We start from the raw sequence: 27,571 nt of genomic DNA, 5'->3' as shown, positions 1-27,571 counted from the left end.
AGTTCCCATATAAAAAAGTTTGTGTGTGTGTCTGTGTGTGTGTGGTGTGTGAGTGTGTGTGTGTGTGTGTGTGTGTGTGTGAGAGAGAGAGAGAGAGAGAGAGAGAGAGAGTGTGTGTGTGTGTGTGAGAGAGAGAGTGTGTATGTGTGTGTGTGTGTGAGAGAGAGTGTGAGTGTATGTGTGATGTGTGTGTGTGTGTGTGTGTGTGAGAGAGAGAGAGTGTGTATGTGTGTGTGTGTGTGTGTGCATGTGTGATGTGTGTGTGTGTGTGTGAGAGAGAGAGAGAGAGAGAGAATGTGAGTCTGTATGTGTGTGAGAATGTGTGATGTGTGTGTGTGTGTGTGTATGTGTGATGTGTGTGTGTGTGTGTGAGAGAGAGAGAGAGAGAGAGAGAGAGAGAGTATGTGAGTGTGTATGTGTGTGAGAATGTGTGTGTGTGTGTGTGTGTTGTCATATGTTCTGTGTTTGTCTGATGAGCTTTTTTCTTTTTCTGAGATCTTACACAAGAACCACGTCACCACCCGAAATTAATGAAAATAAAAATGTTATACAGATTAAAGAAAATAAATCGATAAATGTCAAATAAATATTATGATGTGACGTAGGAAAGAGAACGCGTCAGCTCTGTGCGCGTGCACGACAGTAGGCGGAGCTCAGCTGTCAGTCATGCGCGCGCCTCAGCTCTCATTATCATCATTAGTGTATCTCACACACGCACACACACGCGCGCACACACACTGGAGTGTAACAGCTGCTTGTGCATTTTACCGGGAAACGAGTTTACGTTTGTAATTTAATTTAAGCACGTATGTGAGTATATATATTTATATATAGTCTACTCGCATGCGTGATCTTGACATTTAAACTCGCGCTTCCGCACCGGAGCGCCGCGCGTCACACGCCTGCGGAAAACACACAACATATGTTTGAACATCACACTCATCTGATCTGAATCACAGAACCAATACCGCAGATTCGCTTCATAGGAGAGGCGAAACGAATCCGCCCGTGCGTTTTATGCACGTCTCTTTTCCACCGTTATTCATCACGGGACGCGACGCGCGTCAGGTCTCCTCTCAGGCTGCGGGAAATAAAAACAAGAAAATAAAACTTTAAAAGGTAATCTCACATCCAGCGCTTTCAAAGATAACCGACACACAAAACTCTTTGATCACAGCAGCAGCTTTAATTGTTTTAATTCACTCCGGGATACGCTTTGATCTCCGGTTATTATTTCCTCCATTAGAAAGTCGCGAGGTTGGTGAGGAAGAAGAAGAAGATGATGATGATGATGAAGTCCGGGGATGAGGTTCTGATCCCGGATGACCGAGCCTTCAGCAGGTTCAAACAGGAGTGTCAGTGTGATGAGGGCTGGAGTCTCACCTACAACAAAAACAACATCTGCGTCTGGATCCAGGTGCTGGAAGAAGAGAAGGGTTTACACAAGATAAAGGTGAGTCTTTAGCAGCTATTACATCACTTCATACACGTCTGTGAGGTTCATGAGGTGTTTCTAAAAGTCTGTTAGGTTCATGAGGTGTTTCTAAAAGTCTGTGATGTTTCTAAAAGACTGTGAGGTTCATGAGATGTTTGTACACGTCTGTGTTTCTACACATCTGTGAGGTTCATGAGGTGTTTCTACACGTCTGTGAGGTTCATGATATGTTTTTAAAAGTCTGCGAGGTTCATGAGGTGTTTCTAAAAGTCTGTGATGTTTCTAAAAGACTGTGAGGTTCATGAGATGTTTGTACACGTCTGTGTTTCTACACATCTGTGAGGTTCATGAGACGTTTCAAAAAGTCTGTGAGCTTCATGAGGTGTTTCTACATGTCTGTGAGGTTCATGAGGTGTTTCTACACGTCTGTGAGGTTCATGAGGTGTTTCTACACGTCTGTGAGGTTCATGAGATGTTTCTAAAAGTCTGTGAGCTTCATGAGATGTTTCAAAAAGTTTGTGAGCTTCATGAGGTGTTTCTACACGTCTGTGAGGTTCATGATGTTTTTAAAAGTCTGCGAGGTTCATGAGGTGTTTCTAAAAGTCTGTGATGTTTCTAAAAGACTGTGAGGTTCATGAGATGTTTGTACACGTCTGTGTTTCTACACATCTGTGAGGTTCATGAGATGTTTGTACACGTCTGTGTTTCTACACGTCTGTGATGTTCATGAGGTGTTTCTACACGTCTGTGAGGTTCATGAGGTGTTTCTACACGTCTGTGAGGTTCATGAGGTGTTTCTACACGTCTGTGAGGTTCATGAGGTGTTTCTACACGTCTGTGAGGTTCATGAGGTGTTTCTACACGTCTGTGAGGTTCATGAGATGTTTCTACACGTCTGTGAGGTTCATGAGGTGTTTCTACACGTCTGTGAGGTTCATGAGATGTTTGTACACGTCTGTGTTTCTACACGTCTGTGATGTTCATGAGATGTTTCTACACGTCTGTGAGATTCATGAGGTGTTTCTACACGTCTGTGAGGTTCATGAGGTGTTTCTACATGTCTGTGAGGTTCATGAGGTGTTTCTACACGTCTGTGAGGTTCATGAGGTGTTTCTACACGTCTGTGAGGTTCATGAGGTGTTTCTACACATCTGTGAGGTTCATGAGCTGTTTCTACACGTCTGTGAGGTTCATGAGCTGTTTCTACACGTCTGTGAGGTTGGTTCATGAGATGTTTCTACACGTCTGTGAGGTTCATGAGGTGTTTCTACACTTCTGTGAGGCTGGTTCATGAGCTGTTTCTACACGTCTGTGAGGTTGGTTCATGAGATTTTTCTACACGTCTGTGATGTTTCTACTCATCTGTGAGGTTCACGTGATGTTTCTACACGTCTGTGAGGTTCACGTGATGTTTCTACACGTCTGTGAGGTTCACGTGATGTTTCTACACGTCTGTGGGGTTCACGAGATGTTTCTAAAAGTCTGAGGTTCATGAGATGTTTCAACATGTCTGTGAGGTTCATGAGATGTTTCTACATATCTGTGATGTTTCTACACATCTGTGAGGTTCATGAGATGTTTCTACACATCTGTGAGGTTCATGAGATGTTTCTACACGTCTGTGGGGTTCACGAGATGTTTCTAAAAGTCAGAGGTTCACGAGATGTTTCAACACATCTGTGAGGTTCACGTGATGTTTCTACACGTCTGTGGGGTTCACGAGATGTTTCTAAAAGTCAGAGGTTCACGAGATGTTTCAACACGTCTGTGAGGTTCATGAGATGTTTCTACATATCTGTGATGTTTCTACACATCTGTGAGGTTCATGAAATGGAGTTAATTAACAAAGGTTCAGGAGGAGCATGTTAATTTTAATCTGACAAATCACAGCCCATGAGCAGGAGTATATAAGCCGCTGCTTATCTGCTTCCTGTGACAACTCTCCTGACATCCCACATCCACCCCATCTCCACCTATTCTCTAGATTCATTATCTAAATAAGTAAAGTCCCAGGTGGGGGGGGGTAATCAGGACTCGAGTCGAGTCTCGAGCTCCGAGCCCTCCAGTATATGGACAGCAAGCCAAATACGTTTACTGCTTCAACACAAAACTACATTAACATACGAACTACTGAAATGTTTTTAAAAGTCTGTGAGCTGAGTCTGTGAGGTTCATGAGATGTTTCGACAGATCTGTGATGTTTCTACACGTCTGTAAGGTTCATGAGATGTTTCTAAAAATCTCATGAACCTCACAAACTTTTAGAAACATCTCATGAACCTCACAGACGTTTCTACACATCTGTGAGGTTCATTAGATGTTTCTACACATCTGTGAGGTTCATTAGATGTTTCTACACATCTGTGAGGTTCATTAGATGTTTCTACACATCTGTGAGGTTCATTAGATGTTTCTACACATCTGTGAGGTTCGTGAGATACTTCTACACATCTGTGAGGTTCGTGAGATATTTCTACACATCTGTGAGGTTTGTGAGATATAAAGAGTAAGAGTAAAGTAATACATCTACACGTTGAAGAATCATGTGACATTGAGGTTGTGACGATTTGGAGGTTGTGAGGTTCATCTGGTGCTTCCACATTTCTATATGTGAAGTTCATTCAACGGTTCTACATGTGAATTTCATTTATCTTTCAACAAGACTGTGAGGTTCATGTGATGTTCTGAACATATGAAAGTTTTTTGTGATGTTCCTACATGTCTGTAAGGTTCGTGAGATATTTCTGCATGTCTGTGAGGTTTTTTTTTGCTGTTCTGCTTGTCTGTGAAGTTCATTGACGCTTCCTCACTTCTGAGGTAAATTAGATGCTCCTACACGTCTGTGAGAGTCAAGTAATCCTTTTACACAATGAGGAATCATATGTGAGGTTGTTTCTGTTTGGAGGTTGTGAGGTTCATCTGGTGCTTCTACATGTCTATATGTGAAGTTAATTTGATGTTCTACACGTCTGTGAAGTTCATTGATGTTTCAGCACGTCTGTGAGGTTCATGTGAAGATCTTGAGGTTAATTTGATGTTTCTACATATCTGTGTGGTTAATTTAATGTCTTTGATGTCTGTGAATTTCATTGACGTTTCTTCCCTTCTGAGGTTCATGAGATGTTCCTACACCATGAGATGTCTGTGAGAGTCAAGTAATGCTTCTACATGTTGAGAAATCACATGTAACGATGAAGTTTTTTCTATTTGGAGGTTGTGAGGTTCATCTGGTGCTTCTACTTGTCTAGAAGTGAAGTTCGTGTGATGTTCTACATGTCTGTGAGGTTCATGTGAAGCTTTGAGATGTTTGTGAGATCTATTAAATGGTTCTAAACATCTGTGATGTTCATGTGATGTTCTTGAGGTTAATTTGATGCTCCTACATGTCTTTGGGGTTCTTCTGACAGCTAAAAGGTTGTAGGTTCCATTCCCTCAAGGGCTGATTATTGAACTCTCACCATTGAGACCTTGATCAAAACACTGAACCTCCGGTTACTGCAGGACTGAACCTGTGATAAGTGTAAGTCGCTTTGGGTTAAATCATCTGCTAAAGGAATAATTAGTCCTGAAACATGAGTGTTGCAGTGTTAGAGATGTCCGTGTGTATTTAACAGGGTGTGTTTGATGTGTGAGCAGGTTTATCCAGCAGGTGTTGACACCGCACACGGGTGTGTTTGAACTGTAACGGAAACTCAACAGGATGTGCATGTCTGTGTTTATCTTCTCAGAGTCGCAAGTGTCAAAGTTAGTCAAAGTGTCATATAGAGTTTTGCCATCGGGCACTGATCCAGAGACAGCTTAACCTGCCAAGAACTGTCTGTAAAGCAGCATGACAAATAGCCAGACTGGACTGAGTTCAGCTTAGATCTTTCACAGTTTCCATTATAAACAAATCGTTTCAGTTTGGTGCATTATTTACATTTTTCTAGCTCTTGTTTGTCTGGTAGTTTGAACTGTAGATGGTTAAAATAATCTTTGTGTCTCTGTTTGTTCAAGGAATGGCTTGAGCAACCATTCTAACTGAAATTTCTAAGGCCCCTACATGTGTTTTAGAAAATAATCATTGCAATTTAAGAGTTGTGTTTTGCTTGGCTGTGGTGTATAAATATTTCTGTTGACTTTTTAAAGGAAAAAATGATACTTTCAAATGTAAATTGCATGCAGCTCGGTGATTGTGATGTCCGATTCACAAACAAATTGTTTGAATCTAAAAGTTTCAGTCGGTTTGATCCTTTTGAGCTGATCATATTGCTTCGATCGTTTTGTGTCTCAATTTAGGAATTTTAAGAGTCGAGACTGTTCATGTAAGTTTTAATCTGTGTTTCTGGCTATAGATTAATTTGATATGTTTTTGGTTTAAACATAATGAACAAGGCCTTCTGATGAAGTTATGTGGTATAAGATTTGTTCGTCTCCCACCTTTCCTTGAGAACTTTCATATATGTAATATTAAGCCGTTTAGTCAATAAAATGCTGTTAATATTTACATTGAACTAAGGTACCATGTGAATCAATAATGACCTGATGTGCTCATAAAAATGTCTAACTATAACATTTGTAAAACCCATGTAACACTTTAAGCTCTGAAAGTTGTTTTTAAAGATTTTCTGTTTGAGTGGCATAACCAAAATTATAGGCTTATTAAAAAAAAAAAAAAAGGAGGGTCAAGTGTTTGGTATCATTGTAAAGAAAACGTTTCCGATTTTTTGATGATATACATTATGATGTATTCTGTGACTCTCAGCCTAAGAAACTGTTGAAAAATCACAAAAACATTTATTATTTTTCTGATTTGACATGATATATCTCTGGGTGTAAATAAGGTGGCTCTGAAAAACTGATTTTGTTTTGTTCCCAATCATGTCAACTGTATCTGAGAAAAATGTTGTGTTGATATGAAAAAGCAAATAAAAGTTATAGCATTACAAAAATAATTAATCATAGTGTCCAAAAATGTCTCCAAACAAATAAAACATAATAATTGTACATAAGAACTAATTACACATGCAAACACAACAATGACTAAAGGTTTGCATAGCATGCAGACATGATTTTAGTAATGAGATTTCACAGAATGAGTTTCATTCTGTGTCATTTGAGTCATCATTGAGTCTGTGTCATGTATTTGGTGCCATCTCCTGGTGGTCATACGTAACATTGTGCTTCATGTGGATTATCTAATGATCTATACATCTGATTATCTTGTGTGTGGACTCGTTTGAAAGATAATCACCTCCTCTAAGTAATGGTATGTGATATTTTATGTTCAGTTTATTTTTTTTGAAGTTATAAGCAAAAACGCGGCATATAAGCAACACCAACATAATTGTCAAAGACATATACTTAGCTATTACTCACTATATTTTTGTCTGTGAGTAAAACAAATAGGCTGGTTGTATTTTACTCTTTGAGAGCTTTCCAACAACATATGACACATGGGTATTCAATGAGTTTGATGTTTTTACTGATTTCAATAATATGTACAGTGCAATTTATATATATATATATATATATATATATATACATATATATACATTTTCAAAACAGAACACTTCTGATTTGTCTGCAAATTTCAAAGCACTTGTTCAGTTTTGGTCATAATGTCTACATGCATTGGAAAGTAGAGCTTCTAAACTTTCAAACGATACCTATTTTGTGTTGGTCAAGACTGTAGTTGTTAATATTTTGATGATTATTTTGTAAAGGGTTAACCCCAAACAAAAACAACTTGAAACCATTTACTTGTACTTTTGATACTTAAGTACATTTAATATTAGATACTTTAATACTTTCTACTTAAGTGTTTATTTTTTTATTTTTTATTGAGCTACTTTTACTTGAGCCAGTTTCCATTAAGGCATCTTTACTTTACTAATTTGGTACTTTGTACATCACTGGTAAACCATGTCACCTATTGGTCACCTAAGGTGTAAATGTAACCTAGTTAATATTCATGAGCCAAGCTGATTACATTTATAGTGTAATCACATTCCAGATGTCCCGAGGTCCTACAGTAAAGGCTGGACTGAGTTCAAGAAGTTCAAAACCTGCTTGTTCAGGTGTTTGATTCTCATAGCGGTCACCTGAGAGCTCAGAGAGAGAGAGAACACTCGGTCAATTGAGCGTTACACAAACTGTTCCTTTGTTCCTCAAGGGCTTCAAACAATCACATTCAGAACACACCACAAAAAGGGACAGAAATGTACATATAAAAAAAAGGAAGGAGCACACTTTTTGAGTTTAAAGGCAGAAGTAAAACACACCTGTGAAAGGAAGTTGTGCTGAATGATTTTTGTTCTTTGCCAGGGAGTCACGATATATAGTTATTGTTTAACAGAAACTCTGAATGTGAGGGGAGGTGTTTGTTGTGAGGAGAAAGATTGCAGAGAAGGAAATATTTCTCACATTTGATCTATTTTGTTTGATTTCTGTGTAATGTAGGAAAGTAGCTAAAAAACAACACCACAGGAACAGGGATATGTACTTAGTTTGAGGTTTAATGTTGTAAGCTAAATAAGACAAAACCATTTAGTGATGTCCTCAAATCTAAAAATGATTAATAAATACAGTAAATGATATAGGGTTAGGGTAAACAAGTAAACATACAATGGAATCCACATTGAAGGTCCAGAATCTTTAAAAAAGTGTCAGTTTTGGGATTTGGGATCACACACATGCACACTCACACACGCGCGCACGCACACACACACTCACACGCACTCACGCGTACACACTCACATACTGTATGTTTAGTTTTCTTCATCTGTTGTTCTGTATAGAAAGAACAGGAAGTGTGTGTTTTATTATTAATATAAAGATTGTCATTTGGCAGCATCACACAACTGCACACAGCCTGACAATACTGTTTATTAGTGAATACTTTTGAATTATGATCTATACAAATATAAAGGTAACTATTTTCAAACTGGTAAAGAACCACATGATTCTGGTTGGTGATTTCTGTGTAGCATTTTAAGCTTTAGTGTTAATATGACATTAATAAATGCTCTTTCAGTGCACGTGTCACGCTCCTGTTCTACCTGCTCCGTACGGGACTTGAATCGGCGTCTCCAGCATGGGAGGCGGGTGCGCTAAGAAAGAGGCTAAAGGCTACAGCCTCTAGCGTCAGTCACTAGTGCACCTCTTGAGGTCAGGAGAGTGAGGTTTATACACATTGCTCAGCTATCGATCAGCTGGCCACCATTACACATGTCTCTGAGCTTTTACCTGTTTTTCGTCCTCCAGGTACTTAGTAGTAATAGCACACCTCTCCTCAACAATGATGCTGGGGTATTGGCCAAGGTGTTTCTGTGTGTTTGCAAGGAGGTTGTTTACTGGCTCAAGTAAAGAGTCCTGCACCCTCAAGTTTCTGTGATATTCTGCTCTCTAGATATGACTCAAGTTCCTCCTTCAGTGTAAGTCTATGGATTTCAGGTGAAAATGGTAAGTGTGATCTGTTTGTGAAGTATCAGCACACCTCTCTTCAAGAACACACATGATTTAAGGGATCATTCACTCTCTGCTGATGCATGTTTCTCTGGATGAAGTAAAAGCACAATAATACACAAAGACCAGAGGGAGAGAGCTTTTAACACACACAGTATGTGCGTCTGTTACAGTAATTGTAAATATCATCATCATCATCATCATCAGTATTACCATTACCATTATAATTTGCATTCTTGTTTTAAATGTTTCTCAGTCATTATATTCACATCATAAACAGGAGCAGAAGAGAGGTGATTAGTGATTCATCTCTGCACAATCATCTCTTGTGTTCAATGTGTGTTTGTTCTTTACGGCCTCATGTCCCCATGGACTCTCTCTCTCTCTCTCTCTCTCTCTCTCTCTCTCTCTCTCTCTCTCTCTCTCTCTCTCTCTCTCTCTCTCTCTCTCTAGTGGAATCTGATGTCTCTCTAGGGATTGACTGGATCAAACCATCACACATGGACTGAACCATTATAAACCATTTTACTGTCCTCCTGAACATCAGCTCATGTGTGGAGACATTCTGCTCCAGTAGTTGATTTGATGGCAAGCAGGTTTAATATTCCTGAAGTTCATCTCTTAGTTTCAAACCCTTCACTATAGGGACTTTCATGAGCTGTGAAGGCAAACACAATACAAGTCCATTTCATGCTGTAAAACTGGTAAAACAGCAATAATATTATGAAATATTTGTTATTTCATATGTTTTTGCAAAAACTTGTTTAGTTAGAATACACCCTTTCTTTTGAATGTCCATCAGTGGAGAGAGATGTTTTTTGGACACAGTAACACATACATGTTTCAAGCAACATGTTCTGTGATGCTGCAGTCTTAACGGAGGTAGAATGATCACACCAGCGAACAGATATTTGTGTGTGTGTTTGTGTGTCTCATGAAGACTGATAAAATCATTTGATTTGCATTTATATGTAACTGATGTTTGAACAGCCTCAGTGTTTTATTATCATCAGACACATTAGTCCAATCAGACTCAATGAGATGAAATGGGAAGCTATATTTTTTATTGTTTAGTTTAAGGTCAGTTTTATCTCCAGAAGTGAGCTGAATCTAACAAAACCTTCATTTGGGGACATCCTCAATGGTAAAAAATAATCTGTTTACATTATAATTGGCTATATATAAAGAAAACAATAGAAGTTTATGATATGTCCTCTTTTACGTAGCTGTGTAAATGTGTTTGATGTAGGAATAGATGTGAGTGAAGAGCTTGGAAACCCATAATGACTCACGCACACACACGCACATACACATGACTGCGAAGTGTTATGTGGGTGGTTGGAGATGTCAGATTCTCCTTTAAGCTGTCGGGCTTCCCCCAGAACACGCGCACTGTCCACCCACTCATGGTTTCTTTCTCCAGTGGAGCATCAGGAATCCCACTCAACCGTCTCTCTGCTTCCCCCCACATTAGATTCAGTAGCTTTATTGTCATTATATATTATACATACATACATACATATTTATATACTTAAAATCATTTAATTTCATTAATATGGGGTGAATGAATCTCACGAAACCTGTCAAGAACATGTCCAGGTCATATTTTGTTCCAAAATCCAAAGAATGTGTCTTGTTGATAGACATTGGACATCCGATAAATATCCCGTAGACTTAGGGGCCTGGGCAGCTCAGCGAGTATTGACACTGGCTATCACCCCTGGAGTGACTCCAGCCAGGTCTCCTAAGCAACCAAATTGGCCCGGTTGCTAGGGAGGGTAGAGTCACATGGGGTAACCTCCTCGTGGTCGTGATTAGTGGTTCTCGCTCTCAATGGGGCGTGTGGTAAGTTGTGTGTGGATCGTGGAGAGTAGCATGAGCCTCCACATGCTGTGAGTCTCCGCGGTGTCATGCACAACGAGTCGCGTGATAAGATGCGCGGATTGATGGTCTCAGACGGTGAGAAGGTGAGGTGAACCCGGATTGAGGTGAGTAACCGCACCACCATGAGGTCTTACTAAGTAGTAGGAATTGGGCATTCCAAATTGGGAGAAAAGGGGATAATTTTTATTTTTTTTAAATATCCCATAGACTTACATTAAAGGAGGGACTTGAGTCATATCTAGAGCAGAATATCACAGATACTTGAGGGTAGGGCTGTCATGATTGCTCGATTTAACCCTCCTATGGTATTCGGTCATTTTTGACCGAAATACATTTTCCTCATTTAGTAAAAATGGTTTCCTTTATCTGAGCAGTACAAGACTTAGTGACTTTTCTTCCATTTGCCATTTGAACATACAAACCCAATTCAATAAGTGGTTTTGTATGTTTTTTTTGTTTTTTTAAGTGATTTGAATTATGGGGACACCAGAAATGTCCTCATAAACTACATTTATAGCATAATACCCTTGTAATTACCAGTTTGTAACCTAAAAAAAGTCCTCGTAAACCACTTAAACCTGCCCCCCCCCACACACACACACATGTTTGCAAAATACATTTTTACTATAGAAAGTTTGAAATTGCGAAATGTTTACTCCGATTCTTTTGTTTTATACTCTAATTGAATTTTCAGAATTTTGCAGTTCATTTCTGTTTCTTGATGTTTATTTTCTTGACATTATTATGGATTTACTTTGAGTTATTATATTTTTATGTTTGAAATAAATTATTGATAGAAAAATGCTTATTCTGTGTCTTCTCTTTGTAACACCATGGTCAGGTTTGACTGTAAGAATAATGACAGCAAAAACTGACACTTCAAATAAATTTAAAATGCTAAACTTTGACAAATAATAGTTTTATCATGTCTAAATATATATCCAAATGCATATCTTGTGATAAAATATAAAATTAGGTTTCAACAAGTCATCAGACTACACAGTAGGACATCTACTGTCTGTTACTGGCATGACATGATGTTCAAGTCATTTTATTTATATTTTGTTCACCAGATGGCAGAAATCTGCCTCCAATTTATGTCACATTCTCATATTTTCTTATAGAAGTGTAGGTTCTGATTTTTTTTATTTGCTTATATATGCAATTACAAATAAGTAAATAAATAAATTAAGAAATGTACATGTAAATAAGATCAAAATAGCATAAAATCCCAAAAGAAATGCAGAAATGTATCGCTTTTACTTCATGGAAGAAGAAATGGTATCATCATCATCATCATAAAAAACAAAAAACAAAAGGGTTACACATCTGACCCTTCCGGTCAAAAATGACCGCGAATACCAGAGGGAAGTGCCCTTTTTCAATAACATAGGAGGGTAAGTTCAATCACTCAATTAAAAAGGTTCCTTGATTCCAAAATTGCAAAATCGACATATCGAAAATAAAGTGGAAGCGATGTAGTCCACGGATGAGGGTCCGAATACGTAACGACATGATGTGTCAGCTGTGTGACAACACTTTACTTAAGATTTGAAAAACAATGCAATTGTATGTCGACCTGAAAAACCATAACATCATTTCTGCAGATTGTGATTTGGGTTCCGTTTAGTGTAAATTTAATCATTTGAATATCAAACCGACTTACAGACGTGAGGTCAGTCAGGCCTTGAGTCTGTGCACTGTTGAAGGAATCTATTAAGTAAGTAGTTACTTTTATTCTAAACACTTGCTTGACACTTCTAATATTGTTTAATACTGTTTGATCTCTGGTTATAAGTTAAAGTGCAGTGTACTTTTTCTCAAGTATTCTTATCCCTGATCAGTGGAGTTTTGGAGAATATTAGCAAGATATTGCTGTGTTGTTTCTGTGCCTCCAGCGGTCTCTTCCTCATTTTATTCTTTTTCTCATTCTCATCTTTGTTCCAGAAACTCATGTGCTAATGAGATCAGATCAACTTTAATGACCTGCTTTAAGTTTTCAAAAATCACAATTAAATTCAGAACAACTGCAGCCCTATTTCACACCTGATGTAGGTCATTGTGTGTGTGTGTGTGTGTGTGTGTGTGTGTGTGTGTGTGTGTGTGTGTGTGTGTGTGTGTGTTCTATACAGTCGAAGTAACACATCAAACATTCAATGTAATAATCTGGGGATTTTGGACATTTTATTTATGAGTCTCAGATGAGTGTTAAGATTGAAGAGTGAAATGATAAATAATAATAATTAAAAAAACTTATTTAGACAAAAAATCCTTCCCATATGCCAATATGTGCTAAAGGTTAATTTTTAGGAGTACACTAGCATCAAAAGTTGTATTAGTTGTATTGGTTAACATTAGTTAATGCTAATTGTAATTTTATTAACTAACATTATAATTAAGAAATGCTAAGAAAATCTATTGTTCATTGTTTGTTCATGATACCTAATGCATTAACTAATGTTAACAAATGGAACCTTTTTATAAAGTTACCAAAATTACATTAAACTTACATGAATTGTGACTTGCTAACATTTATTTGTTTTGAAACTGTTGTCAATATCAAATGGTCATTGTGACATACCGGTAAGCAGTAAAAACCACGAGAGCATCACACACAGTAGAGATACTTTCAAAAATAAGAAACATATATCCATTAGAGCTTTAAAACTGCTCCAGTGAGAAATCATTAATATTTATGATTTGTTTACTGTCTTTGGCGTCTTGTTGTAACAAAAATCACGAATTAAGCAAATGCATGAAGACGCGGTGCCGTTATTGAAGGTTCAACTGTTACATCTGTGATTAGTGGTAATGTGACTAATATTAATCTGATTTAAATTGGGATCCTCACAGAATAGCGCTGAGATGAGTGACTGATGATGAAATATTGAGAACACGCATGTTTGATTGACACCGCGAGTGAGCATATTGAAGTGCTCATGATCGCTCAAACAGTCTCTAGCGCTCAACACAATGTCTGATTGTCACAACTCGCGTTACATTACGTGTACTCAGATTTGTGTATGCATGTTTATTTGTTGTTTAATTCATTTTTATAACCATTTGCAGTCCTTTTATCCTCTCCGTGCTCACAGTGCAGCGAGTCATTACGGAATGACATTATGAAAATGGGCAGCTTAATATTCATAAACGTGTAATTCTTACACATTTTTAAAAACAAACCTGCATATTCATCTGAATAACATCATGTCTGAAAGTTTAAATTCGTGAATACTTAGAATTGCCAACAACTCGCCCTCCAGAGGTCACACTGTCATGCATCAAGGGCTGAGAAAGTGTATGTGTGATTCCCTGCGTGCTGCAAAAAAAATCAGCTCTGATTCTAGGCACGATTGCCGATCACAGATGTAAGGCGAAGATTGTCCAATTTAGATCGGTGGTCGATCGATCAGTGCACCCCTAATTTCATTGGGCTCTACCTTGTTATTTGTTTTTTCTTTCTGTGATGCATTGTGGGTAATGTAGTTTTCTGATCTCTCCTCAGTGTCGGATGCTGAGTAAGGACATCTCCGCCGAGACCATGTACGACGTGCTGCACGACATCGAGTATCGCAAGAAATGGGACGCGAATGTCATTGAGACGTTTGACATCGGCAAACTGACCGTCAATGCAGATGTGGGATATTATTCCTGTAAGACATTCATCTGTGCTAATGCAGTTCATTAATTAGTCTGTAAACAAAAGAATACACAAATTACTTGAAGGATTTTGTATGTATAAAATAACTGTTGGCTGTTTGAAGTGATTTCATGTGGAGTGACTTTTATTCTTTCTAAGGGAAATGTCCTAAACCTCTGAAGAATCGTGATGTCATCACTCTGCGCTCCTGGCTGCCAATGGGAAATGATTACATCATCATGAATTACTCTGTCAAACACACTGTGAGTCATAAAAGACATGATGAAGGTTTTGATTTGTAGAAATGAAAGATGCAGTATGAATGTTTGTTAAAGAGTACTAGAAACAGCATTATTTAGTGTTCAGTATACATTCAGTATTCAGTCATTTGTAGCATATGAAACATTCTAAGGTCAGTAGTATTGTTTGTTCCATTATCAGTAGTATTTAGGGCTGGAGGGTTACTTTTAAAATGTATTCCACTACAGATTACAGAATACATGCTGTAAATTATAATTTGTAACATATTCCTTTAGATTACTCAATGTCAGTAACGTAATTTTTTTTCTCCCCAATTTGGAATGCCTAAGTCCTCGTGGTGGCGTAGTGACTCACCTCCGCGTCTGAGACCGTCAATCCGCACATCTTATCACGTGGCTTGTTGAACGCGTTACCGCGGAGACCTAGCTCATGTGGAGGCTTCATGCTATTCTCCGCTGCATCCATGCACAACTCACCACGTGCCCCACCGAGAGCTAGAACCACATTATAGCGACTACGAGGAGGTTAGCCCATTTGACTCTACCCTCCCTAGCAACCGGGCCAGTTTGGTTGCTTAGGAGACCTGGCTGGAGTCACTCAGCATGCCCTGAATTCGAATTCACGACTCCAGGTGTGGTAGTCAGCGTCTTTACTTGCTGAGCTACACAGGCCCCCCGAGTAATGTAATTTAAATACTTTGGATTACTTCAGCACTGGTAGATTTTTTTCCATATGTTTTGACTATAAACAAGTTAAAGTAATAGTTCAGCCAAAAATGAAAATTCTCTCATCATTTACTCACCCTCATGCCATCCCAGATGTGTATGACTTTCTTTCTTCTGCTGAACACAAACAAAGATTTTTAGATTTCAACTCTGTAGGTCCATACAATGCAAGTCAACAGGGTCCACATCAGGTTCAGCGGTCAGTAGTATTGTTTGTTCCGTGGTCTGTAGTATTGTACACTGCCTGGCCAAAAAAAAAAAAAGAAAAGTTGCCGTTTAGATTTAAATAAGCAAATACTTAAGAGCCTATGATTGGATCATTATTGCAGTGATTAATATGTTTCAGCTGGCAACAATTCTTATAACCCTAACTGATGCAGTGTGTAGCTTCTCATTTCTTAAACAACCATGTCAGAAGATGTATCCCGTGGTCGTAGAAAAGATGTTACTGTGTTTCAGAAGGGGCAAATTATTGGCCTGCATCAAGCAAAGAAAACAACTAAGGAGATTGCTGAAATCACTGGAATTGGGTTAAGAACTGTCCAACGCATTATTAAAACTTGGAAGGATAGTGGTGAACCGTCAGCTTTACAATAGAAATCTGGTCGGAAAAAAATCTTGAATGGTCATGATCAAAGATCACTAAAACACTTGGTGAATTCACATTGTAAAAAATCGACTGTAGAATTCACGGCTGTGTTTAATAGCGAAAGTAAGAGCATTTCCACACACACAATATGACGAGAACTTACAGGATTGGGACTAAACAGCTGTGTGGCCACAAGAAAGCCACTTGTTAGTGAGGCTAATCGAAAAAAAAACTTCAAAGATTGGACTGTGGAGCAATGTAAAAAGGTCATGTGGTCTGATGAGTCCAGATTTACCCTATTCCAAAGTGATGGGTGCGTTAGGGTAAGAAGGGAAGTGCACGAAGTGATGCACCCATCATGCATAGTGCCACTGTACAGGCCTCTGGAGGCAGTGTTGTGATCTGGGGTTGCTTCAATTGGTCAGGTCTAGGCTCAGCAACATTATGCAGCAATAAAATGAAGTCAGCTGACTACCTGAATGTACTGAATGACCAGGTTATCCCATCAGTGTTTTTTTTTTTTTTCTTCCCTGATGGCACGAGGATTCATGACAATGCCAAGATTCATCAGGCTGAAATTGTAAAAGAGTGGTTCAGGGAGCATGAGGAATCATTTCCACACATGAATTGGCCACCACAGAGTCCTGGCCCCATTGAAAATCTTTGGGATGTGCTGGAGAAGACTTTATGGAGTGGTTCGACTCTCCCATCATCAATACAAGATCTCGGCCAAAAATTAATGTAACTCTGGATGGAAATAAATATTGTGAAGTTGCATAAGGTTGTCGAAACAATGCCACAATGAATGTGTGCTGTAATCAAAGCTAAAGGTGGTCCAACTAAATATTAGAGTATGCAACTTTTTTTTTGGCCGGGCAATGTATGTTCAGTAGTCAGTAGTGTTGTTTGTTCTGCTGTCAGTAGTGTTGTTTGTTCTGCTGTCAGTAGTGTTGTTTGTTCTGCTGTCAGTAGTATTGTTTGTTCTGCTGTCAGTAGTATTGTTTGTTCTGCTGTCAGTAGTATTGTTTGTTCAGTGGTCAGTAGTATTGTTCGTTCAGCGGTCAGTAGTATTGTCCATTCAGTGGTCAGTAGTATTGTCCGTTCAGTGGTCAGTAGTATTGTCCGTTCAGTTGTCAGTAGTATTCATTAAGTAGTCAGTAGAATTGTTTGTTTAGTGGTCAGTACCATTGTTCATTAAGTGGTCAGTAGTATTGTCTGTTCAGTTGCCAGTATTGTTTGTTCATTGTCAGTAGCATTGTTCGTTTAGTGGTCAGTAGTATTGGATGTTCAGTTGTCAGTAGCATTGTTCATTAAATGGTCAGTACCATTGTTCATTAAGTGGTCAGTAGTATTGTTTGTTCAATTGTCAGTAGTATTTTTTGTTCAGTGGTCAGTAGCATTGTGGTTAGTAGTATTGGAAGTTCAGTTGTCAATAGTATTGTTTTTTCAGTGTTCCATAGTAATGTATGTTCAGTTGTCAGTAGTATTGTTTGTTCAGTGATCAGTAGTATTGTTTTTTCAGTGCTCTGTAATAATGTATGTTCAGTGGTCAGTAGTATTGTTTGTTCAGTGGTCAGTAGTATTGGATGTTCAGTGGTCAGTACCATTGTTCATTAAGTGGTCAGTAGTATTGTTTGTTCAGTAGTCAGTACCATTGTTTGTTCAGTGGTCAGTACCATTGTTTGTTTAGTGGTCAGTACCATTGTTCATTAAGTGGTCAGTAGTATTGTTTGTTCAGTTGTCAGAATTGTTTGTTCAGTGGTCAGTACCATTGTTCATTAAGTGGTCAGTACCATTGTTCATTAAGTGGTCAGTACCATTGTTCATTAAGTGGTCAGTAGTATTGGATGTTCAGTGGTCAGTAGTATTGGATGTTCAGTTGTCAGTAGTATTGGATGTTCAGTTGTCAGTAGTATTGGATGTTCAGTTGTCAGTAGCATTGTTCATTAAGTGGTCAGTACCATTGTTCATTAAGTGGTCAGTACCATTGTTCATTAAGTGGTCAGTAGTATTGGATGTTCAGTTGTCAGTAGTATTGGATGTTCAGTTGTCAGTAGTATTGGATGTTCAGTTGTCAGTAGTATTGGATGTTCAGTTGTCAGTAGCATTGTTCATTAAGTGGTCAGTACCATTGTTCCTTAAGTGGTCAGTACCATTGTTCCTTAAGTGGTCAGTACCATTGTTCATTAAGTGGTCAGTAGTATTGTTTGTTCAGTGGTCAGTAGTATTGTTTGTTCAGTGGTTAGTAGTATTGGAAGTTCAGTTGTCAATAGTATTGTTTTATCAGTGTTCCATAGAAATGTATGTTCAGTGGTCAGTAGTATTGTTTGTTCAGTGATCAGTAGTATTGTTTTTTCAGTGCTCTGTAATAATGTATGTTCAGTTGTCAGTAGTATTGTTTGTTCAGTGGTCAGTAGTATTGTTTGTTCAGTGGTCAGTACAATTTTTCGTTTAGTGGTCAGCAGTATTGTTTGTTCAGTGGTCAGTAGTATTGTTTTTTCAGTGCTCTGTAATGTATGTTCAGTTGTCAGTAGTATTGTTTGTTCATTGTCAATAGCTTTGTTCGTTTAGTGGTCAGTAGTATTGTTCATTAAGTGGTCAGTACTTTTGTTCATTAAGTGGTCAGTAGTATTGTTTGTTCAGTGGTCAGTAGTATTCATTAAGTAGTCAGTAGTATTGTTTGTTCAGTGGTCAGTAGTATTCATTAAGTAGTCAGTAGTATTGTTTGTTCAGTGGTCAGTAGCATTGTTTGTTTAATGGTTAGTAGTATTGTTTGTTCAGTTGTCAGTAGTATTGTTTTTTCAGTGCTCTGTAATAATGTATGTTCAGTTGTCAGTAGTATTGTTTGTTCATTGTCAGTAGCATTGTTCGTTTAGTGGTCAGTAGTATTGTTCATTAAGTGGTCAGTAATATTGTTCATTAAGTGGTCAGTAGTATTGTTTGTTCAGTGGTCAGTAGTATTCATTAAGTAGTCAGTAGTATTGTTTGTTCAGTGGTCAGTAGTATTCATTAAGTAGTCAGTAGTATTGTTTGTTCAGTGGTCAGTAGCATTGTTTGTTTAATGGTTAGTAGTATTGTTTGTTCAGTTGTCAGTAGTATTGTTTTTTCAGTGCTCTGTAATAATGTATGTTCAGTTGTCAGTAGTATTGTTTGTTCATTGTCAGTAGCATTGTTCGTTTAGTGGTCAGTAGTATTGTTCATTAAGTGGTCAGTAGTATTGTTCATTAAGTGGTCAGTAGTATTGTTTGTTCAGTGGTCAGTAGTATTCATTAAGTAGTCAGTAGTATTGTTTGTTCAGTGGTCAGTAGTATTCATTAAGTAGTCAGTAGTATTGTTTGTTCAGTGGTCAGTAGCATTGTTTGTTTAATGGTTAGTAGTATTGTTTGTTCAGTTATCAGTAGTATTGTTTGTTCATTGTCAGTAGCATTGTTCGTTTAGTGGTCAGTAGTATTAGATGTTCAGTTGTCAGTAGCATTGTTTGTTTAGTGGTTAGTAGTATTGTTTGTTCAGTGGTCAGTATTATTGTTTGTTCAGTGGTTAGTAGTAATGGGTGTTCAGTTGTCAGTAGTATTGGATGTTCAGTTGTCACTAGCATTGTTCGTTTATTGGTTAGTAGTATTGTTTGTTCAGTGGTCAGTACCATTGTTTGTTCAATGGTCAGTAGCATTGTTTGGTTAGTAGTATTGTTTGTTCAGTTGTCAGTAGTGTTGTTTGTTCAGTGGTCAGTAGTATTGGATGTTCAGTGGTCAGCAGTATTGTTTTTTCAGTGTTCAGTTGTATTGTTTGTTCAGTTGTCAGTAGTATTGGATGTTCAGTGGTCAGTAGTATTGGATGTTCAGTGGTCAGTAGTATTATTTGTTCAGTTGTCAGTTGTATTGTTTGTTCAGTTGTCAGTAGTATTGGATGTTCAGTGGTCAGTAGTATTGCTTGTTCAGTTTTCAGTAGTATTGTCCTTTCAGTTATCAGTAGTATTCATTCAGTGGTCAGTAGTTTTATCCGTTCAGTGTTACACATACTCCAGGGGGTACATAAGCAGGTTTTAGGGGCTATGCGAAAATAATTGTATTTACTTTGTTGAACCTATAAAAAAACGAATGGTTTAAAATATAAAAGAATAGGGATTAGAGATGGATAAAAATATTGATTTACTAATGAATCTCGGTCTTCATTTGAACGATCCCGATTCTTAAAATCCAAAGATCTATGTTTTACTCTATGAAAGTGTTGAGAATAAAAGTTGGTTTGACTCATTGTGTGTAATGTGTGTCCAAAGATAAGATCCACACAATCATTTGTCATTGAATAATGTCTCTTTTAATATCCTTTCTGTTCCTTACAGTCAGTTTTTGATAAAAAAAATAAAAATAATTATTATTTCATTGTAATCACACAGCATGGATAATCAAAACAGATACAGTGAATAAGGTCTATTGTTTGTTCAGTGCTCATCGGTAGTGTTGTATTTTTAATGTTTGTGCTTTGTTCAAGATGAGTGACAGAACAGGAACCTCTTGCTAACAATCTTTTGATCTTTACTAATGTTTTGAACATGGCTTCTGTTCAGTACTGTCATTAGCACAGTGTCAGCAGTATTTTGTTTATTCTTTACAGATGCGCTTAAGTTTTCATCAGTGGTTCTCAATTTTTTTGGGTCACGCCCCCTGTTGAAACAAGAAAAACTTTTGCGAGACTTCTTTGTTTACATAAGCGCAGCTGTGTGCTCACCTGACACTGACTAAATGCTTTGGGCTGTGGAAAGCTGTACGCAGGAAGCACTGCGGTGCCTGGCGAAAGTTTAAACAAAGCAGGAGAAAAGGTAGAGGAGAAGAAATCGTGCACATTGGTTCTTGCATGTATTGTCACAAATTTTGTTCAATGTGTGTGAAGTGATTTGAGAATGGGTCAGTCTTCCGTGATTTCCCTCCCCCCCAATACCTCCTCGCCCCTCCTACGGGGTGTGCCCCACACTTTGAGAACCACTGACTTAAGGAGAAAGTGAACAACATGCATTAAAAGAGGGAGACTAAAGGTTAAAAAAACTCTTGAAAGCTGTGTGTGTGTGTGTGTGTGTGTGTGTGTGTGTGTGTGTGCGCGCGCATGCTCTGTAATCTATAGGTGGATGTTTAAAGTCACATAAATTTACTGCACTCCATACTGCACTGATCTGTCTCACACACAACACAGAGAGACAGAATGAGAGACAGACAGAGAGAGATGTACCTCCACTTCTTCTCTGTCTGTCTCTGTCACACACACACACACTCACACACAAAGTAGGAACAAGGCTAGAGTGTAATTTAGATAATTAGGAATGTAGAACAAGACTGATAGAGCCGATAAAGTTGACTTCCCTTAGCTATAGTGATGGTGTGGTGTTGTGTGCTGAATGTGGGTGTAAATTGAGCAAAGAATGCTCAAACTCGGTCCATTTCTGTGAAGTTTTAGCAGCGAGTTCTGAAATTAAACTTATTTAAACTTCAGTTTTAAACACTAACTCTGAAGTATTGTTATGTTTATCCTAAGGTCTCTATTTAAGTTGTGTATGACTTTGTATTTACTCTGTTTCAGAAATATCCTCCTAAGAAAGACCTAGTTCGAGCCGTCTCCATTCAGACGGGATACCTGATCCAACGGACCAGCCCGACCAGCTGCACGCTAACATACCTGGCACAGGTGGACCCAAGAGGTGACACACACACACACACACCTGTCAGCATTATCCAAGCTGTATTACTGTGAAGAGATTTCCCATTAAATCAAACAAAATGTTTTCTTTCTCACCTACTTTCTTAAACAATCTTTCCAGGTTCTCTTCCAAAGTGGGTTGTTAACAAGTCTTCCCACTTTCTGGCACCCAAAGTGAGTGAAGTGTACTCTTGTTTATTCTTCTCACACTGGATTATTTTGCTCTCTACTTCTTATTTGTTTCTGTTCCATGTGTCCTTCATTTCTAACAGCATTAACCCTGAAACGTAACGTAATTAAAGAGAAATTCTTGTGTGTTTGTGTGCTGAAGTAGGTCATCTGTTTTCCCAGGAAACAGAGAAATAATGGATTAAGTGATTATGATTTAAATGTCTGTGCATGACTGAATGTTCCAGGTTTAATATAACTTGAGCTCCATGTACAGTATCTGTGACCTGCTGTCTGTGTCCACAGAAAATAATTTTGACTTGACTCTCAATTTGTAAAAAGAAACTAAAATCACATTAACAGTAAACACACTTATAATGGAAGTCTATGGGGCAAGTGTACTGAAGGGTTGAAAAGCAAAAATGTGAAGCTTGTATTTTTGTTAAATTCTTCAATATAAATGTGTGTAATTTGAGCTGTAAAGTGTCTGAATCGTCTTGTAGAGGTGGAACTACATTTCTAGGCGGTTGAACTTCTGGTTCTGTGGGTGGAGTTTCATCCATGTAAACAGTGATTTACTGATACTTGCACAGATACCGTTTTCTTATTTTTATTTTATTCTATTTATTTTTTTATATCATGATGACATGAGTTGAAAGTTAGAATATACTAAGGATGCACCCATGTATAAGTGAGATTTATCGGCCAATTATTGACCAAAAACAAAAACATCGGCAAATCCGTTTTAAGCATGAAAACGCCGATATGAAAAACCAGTGGTTCATTTATAATTAATCATCACTCTTTGATTTCAAATGCACAATCCAGAAATAATGATAGCCACAGAATGCAGAAGGGTAAGCACTCCTAAGAACATGTAATATTTAATTTTTATTCTTTCTCGTTCTCACATTAAAGGAAAAACCATTGTTATAGACGTGACAGTTGTGAAAGCGGCACTTACCTAAACATGATAAGGTCAAGCTATCCAAAACGCTTAGATACCAGCAAACGTGGACTTTATAGACATTGGTATTGTATCCATTAAGACTCGCAGTAATTGCAATTTCTAAACCTTGAAAGCTTAAAAATAGACTGCAATCAGTGATTCAGTCAGTGCTTCAGTCAGCACTGTGTGAGCAAGCGGCGCCCTCTAGCGGCCTAATTATTCCATAATCCATTACACCACTAAACAGTAGAACTTACAAGGGCGTTTTGTTCCTTTGGTAACTTTATATTTTTCCATGATGCGTTTGACATTTCTGTGGAATTGCCCAACATATGCATGATATGAATTTGTGATGTTCTGTTATGTACAGTACAAATATGTAAAATTTGTTTTGTGAAATGAATGTCAAAAATCATAATCTTTCATATGAATCTACCAAGGAGGTTTATAATACCTGGAAAAATCTATCTAATAATATTTGCTATTTAAATGTTGCTTGTACATTTCGTTTCGTCAGGGTACACGGTTATGCTGCGTTACATTCAAGTTGGATGTGGGATATTCCTACTTGATATCTCCGACCATAAATGCATTCCATTCCCCGATATTCGGAACTGCAATGCTCCCGTTAGCTTAGCAGGGGTTTGACCCTCATTAGAGATGTCTCCTAGCAACCCAACTGATAAACAATGCTGCAGCGCTTGCATTTGTGCTTCAGGTGTACGATTATCGAAAGAGATTATAATGTTTTATACACCTGTTTCTGCAGGCGTTTGTTAAACAAGCTTTAATATCATGTAATGTGGAAACAAACTCATTTATCGATATTACTTAATAAAGTGAATGTTTATCACTTTGTATATCTCCCTGAGTGTCCACATGTTTGTGTGACATCATGCCCCTGCATCTCGGTGAAATCGGAGTTGAAAATTTCTGCACGAGCCTACAAATTGTAATTCTGATTTCAAGATGCATCCATTGCATTTTTCCTCGTAGGAAGTTGTAAAATCCGACTTTCCGAGTTGAATGGAACGCAGCACTACTTTTCAAAACTTGATTGGACACTGAATGCTCAAGCAGCCTAATTTACTCTTAAACTCCTGATGTTGCTATAGCAATGCAAAAAGCACTTACCAATTTACTTGAAGTGAAAATCAGTCCTCCTTTCCTGATTCATAAATTAAGCAATCACACGGTCATGCAGAACATCTCATGTTTTTAAATCCATAAGGATCTCTTTCTCAATGGCGATAGCAGCAGTGATGACGATCTCGCGCTTTTCGCTCTTGAATTACGTACATCACTTAAAGCATGATTGCATCACTCAAGGCCAGCTAGAAGGCCTCGACCTGGATATATGCTAAAGATCACACCCACCAAGAACAAATAAATCAATCTGATTGGCTGATGAATCTGACAATCTGACTTTAGTCGCTCATTCATTTGCACTGTTGAGGGATTCTGTGGAAATGCTGAAGGCCTGACGGGGTGGAGCTCAAACTCACGCACTGCTTCGAGCATGTGATTTGTGAAACAGCCGTCACACTTTGCTTGTAAACATCAAGGAATAAATTCTGACTGGATAAACATTTTGTTTTTCTCTATTTGTTTGTAGATTAATTAAGAGTGGAAAGCAATTAAAAATGCATAGGCAAAAAGGTGATTGAGAATGAAAGGATGGAAAATATTTATTTATTTGGCATGTTAGGCAAGCAGAGAAGGCTTTACTGGCCCTGAGAATTCACCACTGGTAAAATGTGAGTTCTGTTGTGTTGAACTGCAAAAACAGAAGTGCAAAAATGTTTCAGAAGTATAAAATAACCTTTTTGCACATCAATCAGCATGTTATGATATTTAGTCATTTTTCAATATTTTTGTTTATTTTTATATCTTCTATATATCTTTCATTTCATTGTTCAACAGATTAAATCCATGTTCAATGGAAATTATTTATTGTAAGAATTTATTGAACATTTTTTAAAACATAATTCCTGAGCAAAATAAAGTGGCAAACTATCAGTACTGGTGAGAAACACAACATATATTTTTTACAAACTGAGGGACAAGTTAAAATGATCCAAATGTCGTAGATGCCACAGAGCTTAACTTGTTTTGAACCTGGAATTATCCTTTAATTAAAGAGGGTGAAAGATTAATCTTCTGTCTTTTCCACACATTGACCTTTGACCTTCTCGTCTGTTTCTGTCTCTGTCTGTCAGGCGATGAAGCGCATCAGTAAAGCCTGTCTTCGGTATCCTGAGTGGAAACAGAAACACAGTCCAGGTTTTAAGCCGTGGTTGTTCCCGGAGCAGAACCCTCTGTCCAGCATCCCTCTGTCTGAGCTCTCCATCCAACACGCTGATTCCCTGGAGAACATCGATGAGAGCACGCTGAGTGAGAGCAGAGATGAGCGTGCCGAACACAGCGATGAAGATGCACCCAACTGACATACAAACATATAACACACACACACACACACGGTCAAATCTAGAGTTAATTAATCACTAGACACAAACACGCAGACATACATGTGACCAGTTTATAGCCCTTAAAATACATCAAACACATACACACACACACACACACCTCTGACCGGTTTTTGGTCCGTTTCCTGTCAGATCAGCACATTTTAGAGCTAATTCAGATTGTGAGATTGAATTCAGTTATGTAGAGGTAAATGAATAGATGATTTGGAATGAAGTAGTTATTTTTGCCTCTTTCCTGCTCAACGGATTGACCCCTGACCTTATGTAAGCATGCGGTTTGTCTCCAGACACACAGAGGGCGCTGTGAAAACACGGAAACACTGAGTTAATCTGCTGTACGACATTAGAGTTCATGATGAATGCATGTAGAAATGAAGAATAATAAAACAAATTCCTGCCTGTGTTTTGGAGTTCCGGCTTGTGTCTTTGTGTTTATTAAAACAAAAAAGTTATGTTTGTGTGTAGCTGTGTCCCAAACGACACACTATACACTATGCACTTACAAAATATACTATGCACTCAAACATGTAGTGTATGAAATATTCAAAGTGTAGTATCGTCCCAAATGGAACACTTAAAGTTTTTTACTACACAGAAGCGTTCGCTGTTTAACAGCTGACGGAAGTGACGATTCAAGCGCATGTGATGAATCAAACAACGTACATATTCACACAGCTTGGGGTGATGGTGAAGCATTCAGCTTACATTTGTAAGGTGCTGTCTTCACTAAAGTTTCACCATCTGCTATGTTCTTCATTATTTACATCCAGCATCACAGCCAGGTAACTCCGCCCCTTCCGCTGTGTACAGCAAGCCGCGAGCGCTGAGTGCATGAAGTGTCCAACGTTTCATCCGGGTACTTAAAGTACACTTCTTTTGCTGCATTTTCAGTGTTAACATACTGCTTCGCACTACTCGCACTACAAAATGGCATAAAATAGTGCAGAAGTGTGTGGTTTGGGATGCACCTGTGTCTCAATGACTAGCCCAGGGGCCCCTAGAAAGAATATAATTCTCCTCTGGGTCTAAATAAATTATGTCTTTTGCATCAAAATGTTCTTACATTTCAGAGGAATAAGAGTGTATTTAGAGTGTGCTTGATTGGAGTTTTGTGTTCAGCTGTAAAGCAGCAATGCTGGTGGCCTAATTCAGAACCTGTGTTTACACACACACACACACACACACACACACACACACATATAAACACACGGTCTTGTCATGGCAACCTCCTGGCAGTGTGGAGTCCCGGTGCTCTACACAAACGACTGTTTGATCACTGATTCTCTGCAACCACATGACCTCATTTAACCCTCCTATTGTGTTCAGGTCATTTTTGACACGGAAGAAGTAGATGATAATTTTTAAATATCATTTTTTGACTCTCACTGGGACTGCACACACACACACACACCTGTACAAAACACACATGACAGATGTAACAAACATGAACTAAATCAAAGGTTCTACTGTTTAAAGGGGGTGTAACGAGAGCAAAAGTTCATGCACACATTAATCTAATTAGGGCTTGAAAGAGGAAATTGTCCACATTTGACCAGCTTACAGTATACTCACACATCAACATTCAACAGTTCATGAGAGTAAATAGAATAATTTAGTAAAGAAGTATTAATGTTATATAGTTGTTTTGATGAAGTTTAGTTGAAAAAGAATACGTTAGTTTCATAACTAAGTTCTATTGATCAGTTATGAGTCATAGTAAAAGTAATTCTCACATTAGATGTTCATATAAATTGTATATAATGTTATATTTAGATAAAATTTCACAGAAACGTTGATAAAAAAAGATGTCTTCACATGTATCTCACTGGTTTTGCTGTAGTTAATGTATATTTTGAAATGTCAAAGAATTTCTACATTTTATTATTTCTAAAAAAAAAAAGGCATATTAATTAATAACTTTTATATTTGTTAGTTAACATGCCAAAAATATCAATCTTTTTACATGTATGAACAGTTAAGAACCTGTTAATGACTTACAGTATAGTTTTAGATGAAAACCTTCGGGTTATGAATGATTTATAAGCTTTAATTTTACCGGGTCAAAATTGACCCGCAAATGCAAAAGGTGTCTGCAGATTCTGAACGCAACAGGAGGGTTAAAGATGTATTTGTGATGAGGAGGAGTGCGTGGCTGGGCCATGAGGATTGTCCCCGGCCCTGAATTGTTCTAATCAGCTGGGAGGGGTATAAAGATGAGCCGGAGGTGCCAGAGAGAGAGAGACACACGGCTGCTGTGTGTGTGTGTCTGTTTGTTTAAGTTGATTTATATCATTAAAAGTTTC

General features: G+C 38.0%; 2 protein-coding genes across 3 annotated transcripts in view; one reads left to right on the top strand and one right to left on the bottom strand.

Annotated features, from left to right (window-relative positions):
* The window catches only part of anapc15 (anaphase promoting complex subunit 15), a 337,271-nt gene that overhangs the window by 159,441 nt on the left and 150,259 nt on the right, over nucleotides 1-27,571 (bottom strand). The gene's annotated exons all lie outside the window — the stretch shown is intronic.
* Nucleotides 678-25,671, top strand: LOC127421836 (START domain-containing protein 10-like). Its single transcript, XM_051665004.1, has 7 exons — nucleotides 678-1,119; nucleotides 1,247-1,453; nucleotides 14,271-14,418; nucleotides 14,565-14,668; nucleotides 21,549-21,666; nucleotides 21,787-21,839; nucleotides 25,002-25,671. Exons 2-7 carry the CDS (start codon nucleotides 1,280-1,282, stop codon nucleotides 25,227-25,229), a joined length of 825 nt encoding a protein of 274 aa, XP_051520964.1. The 5' UTR covers nucleotides 678-1,119; nucleotides 1,247-1,279; the 3' UTR covers nucleotides 25,230-25,671.

The sequence above is a fragment of the Myxocyprinus asiaticus genome, chromosome 31 (genome assembly GCF_019703515.2).
Source record: "Myxocyprinus asiaticus isolate MX2 ecotype Aquarium Trade chromosome 31, UBuf_Myxa_2, whole genome shotgun sequence".
NCBI lineage: Eukaryota > Metazoa > Chordata > Actinopteri > Cypriniformes > Catostomidae > Myxocyprinus > Myxocyprinus asiaticus.
This window is presented reverse-complemented; position numbering and strand designations above follow the sequence as displayed.

Excerpts from the sequence above, each read along its gene's own strand:
- LOC127421836 (XM_051665004.1), top strand. The coding sequence starts at position 1,280 with ATGATGATGATGATGAAGTCCGGGGATGAGGTTCTGATCCCGGATGAC. Across the intron at positions 1,454-14,270 it reads AGGGTTTACACAAGATAAAG|TGTCGGATGCTGAGTAAGGA; the intron begins GTGAGTCTTTAG and ends ATCTCTCCTCAG. Across the intron at positions 21,667-21,786 it reads GGCACAGGTGGACCCAAGAG|GTTCTCTTCCAAAGTGGGTT; the intron begins GTGACACACACA and ends CAATCTTTCCAG.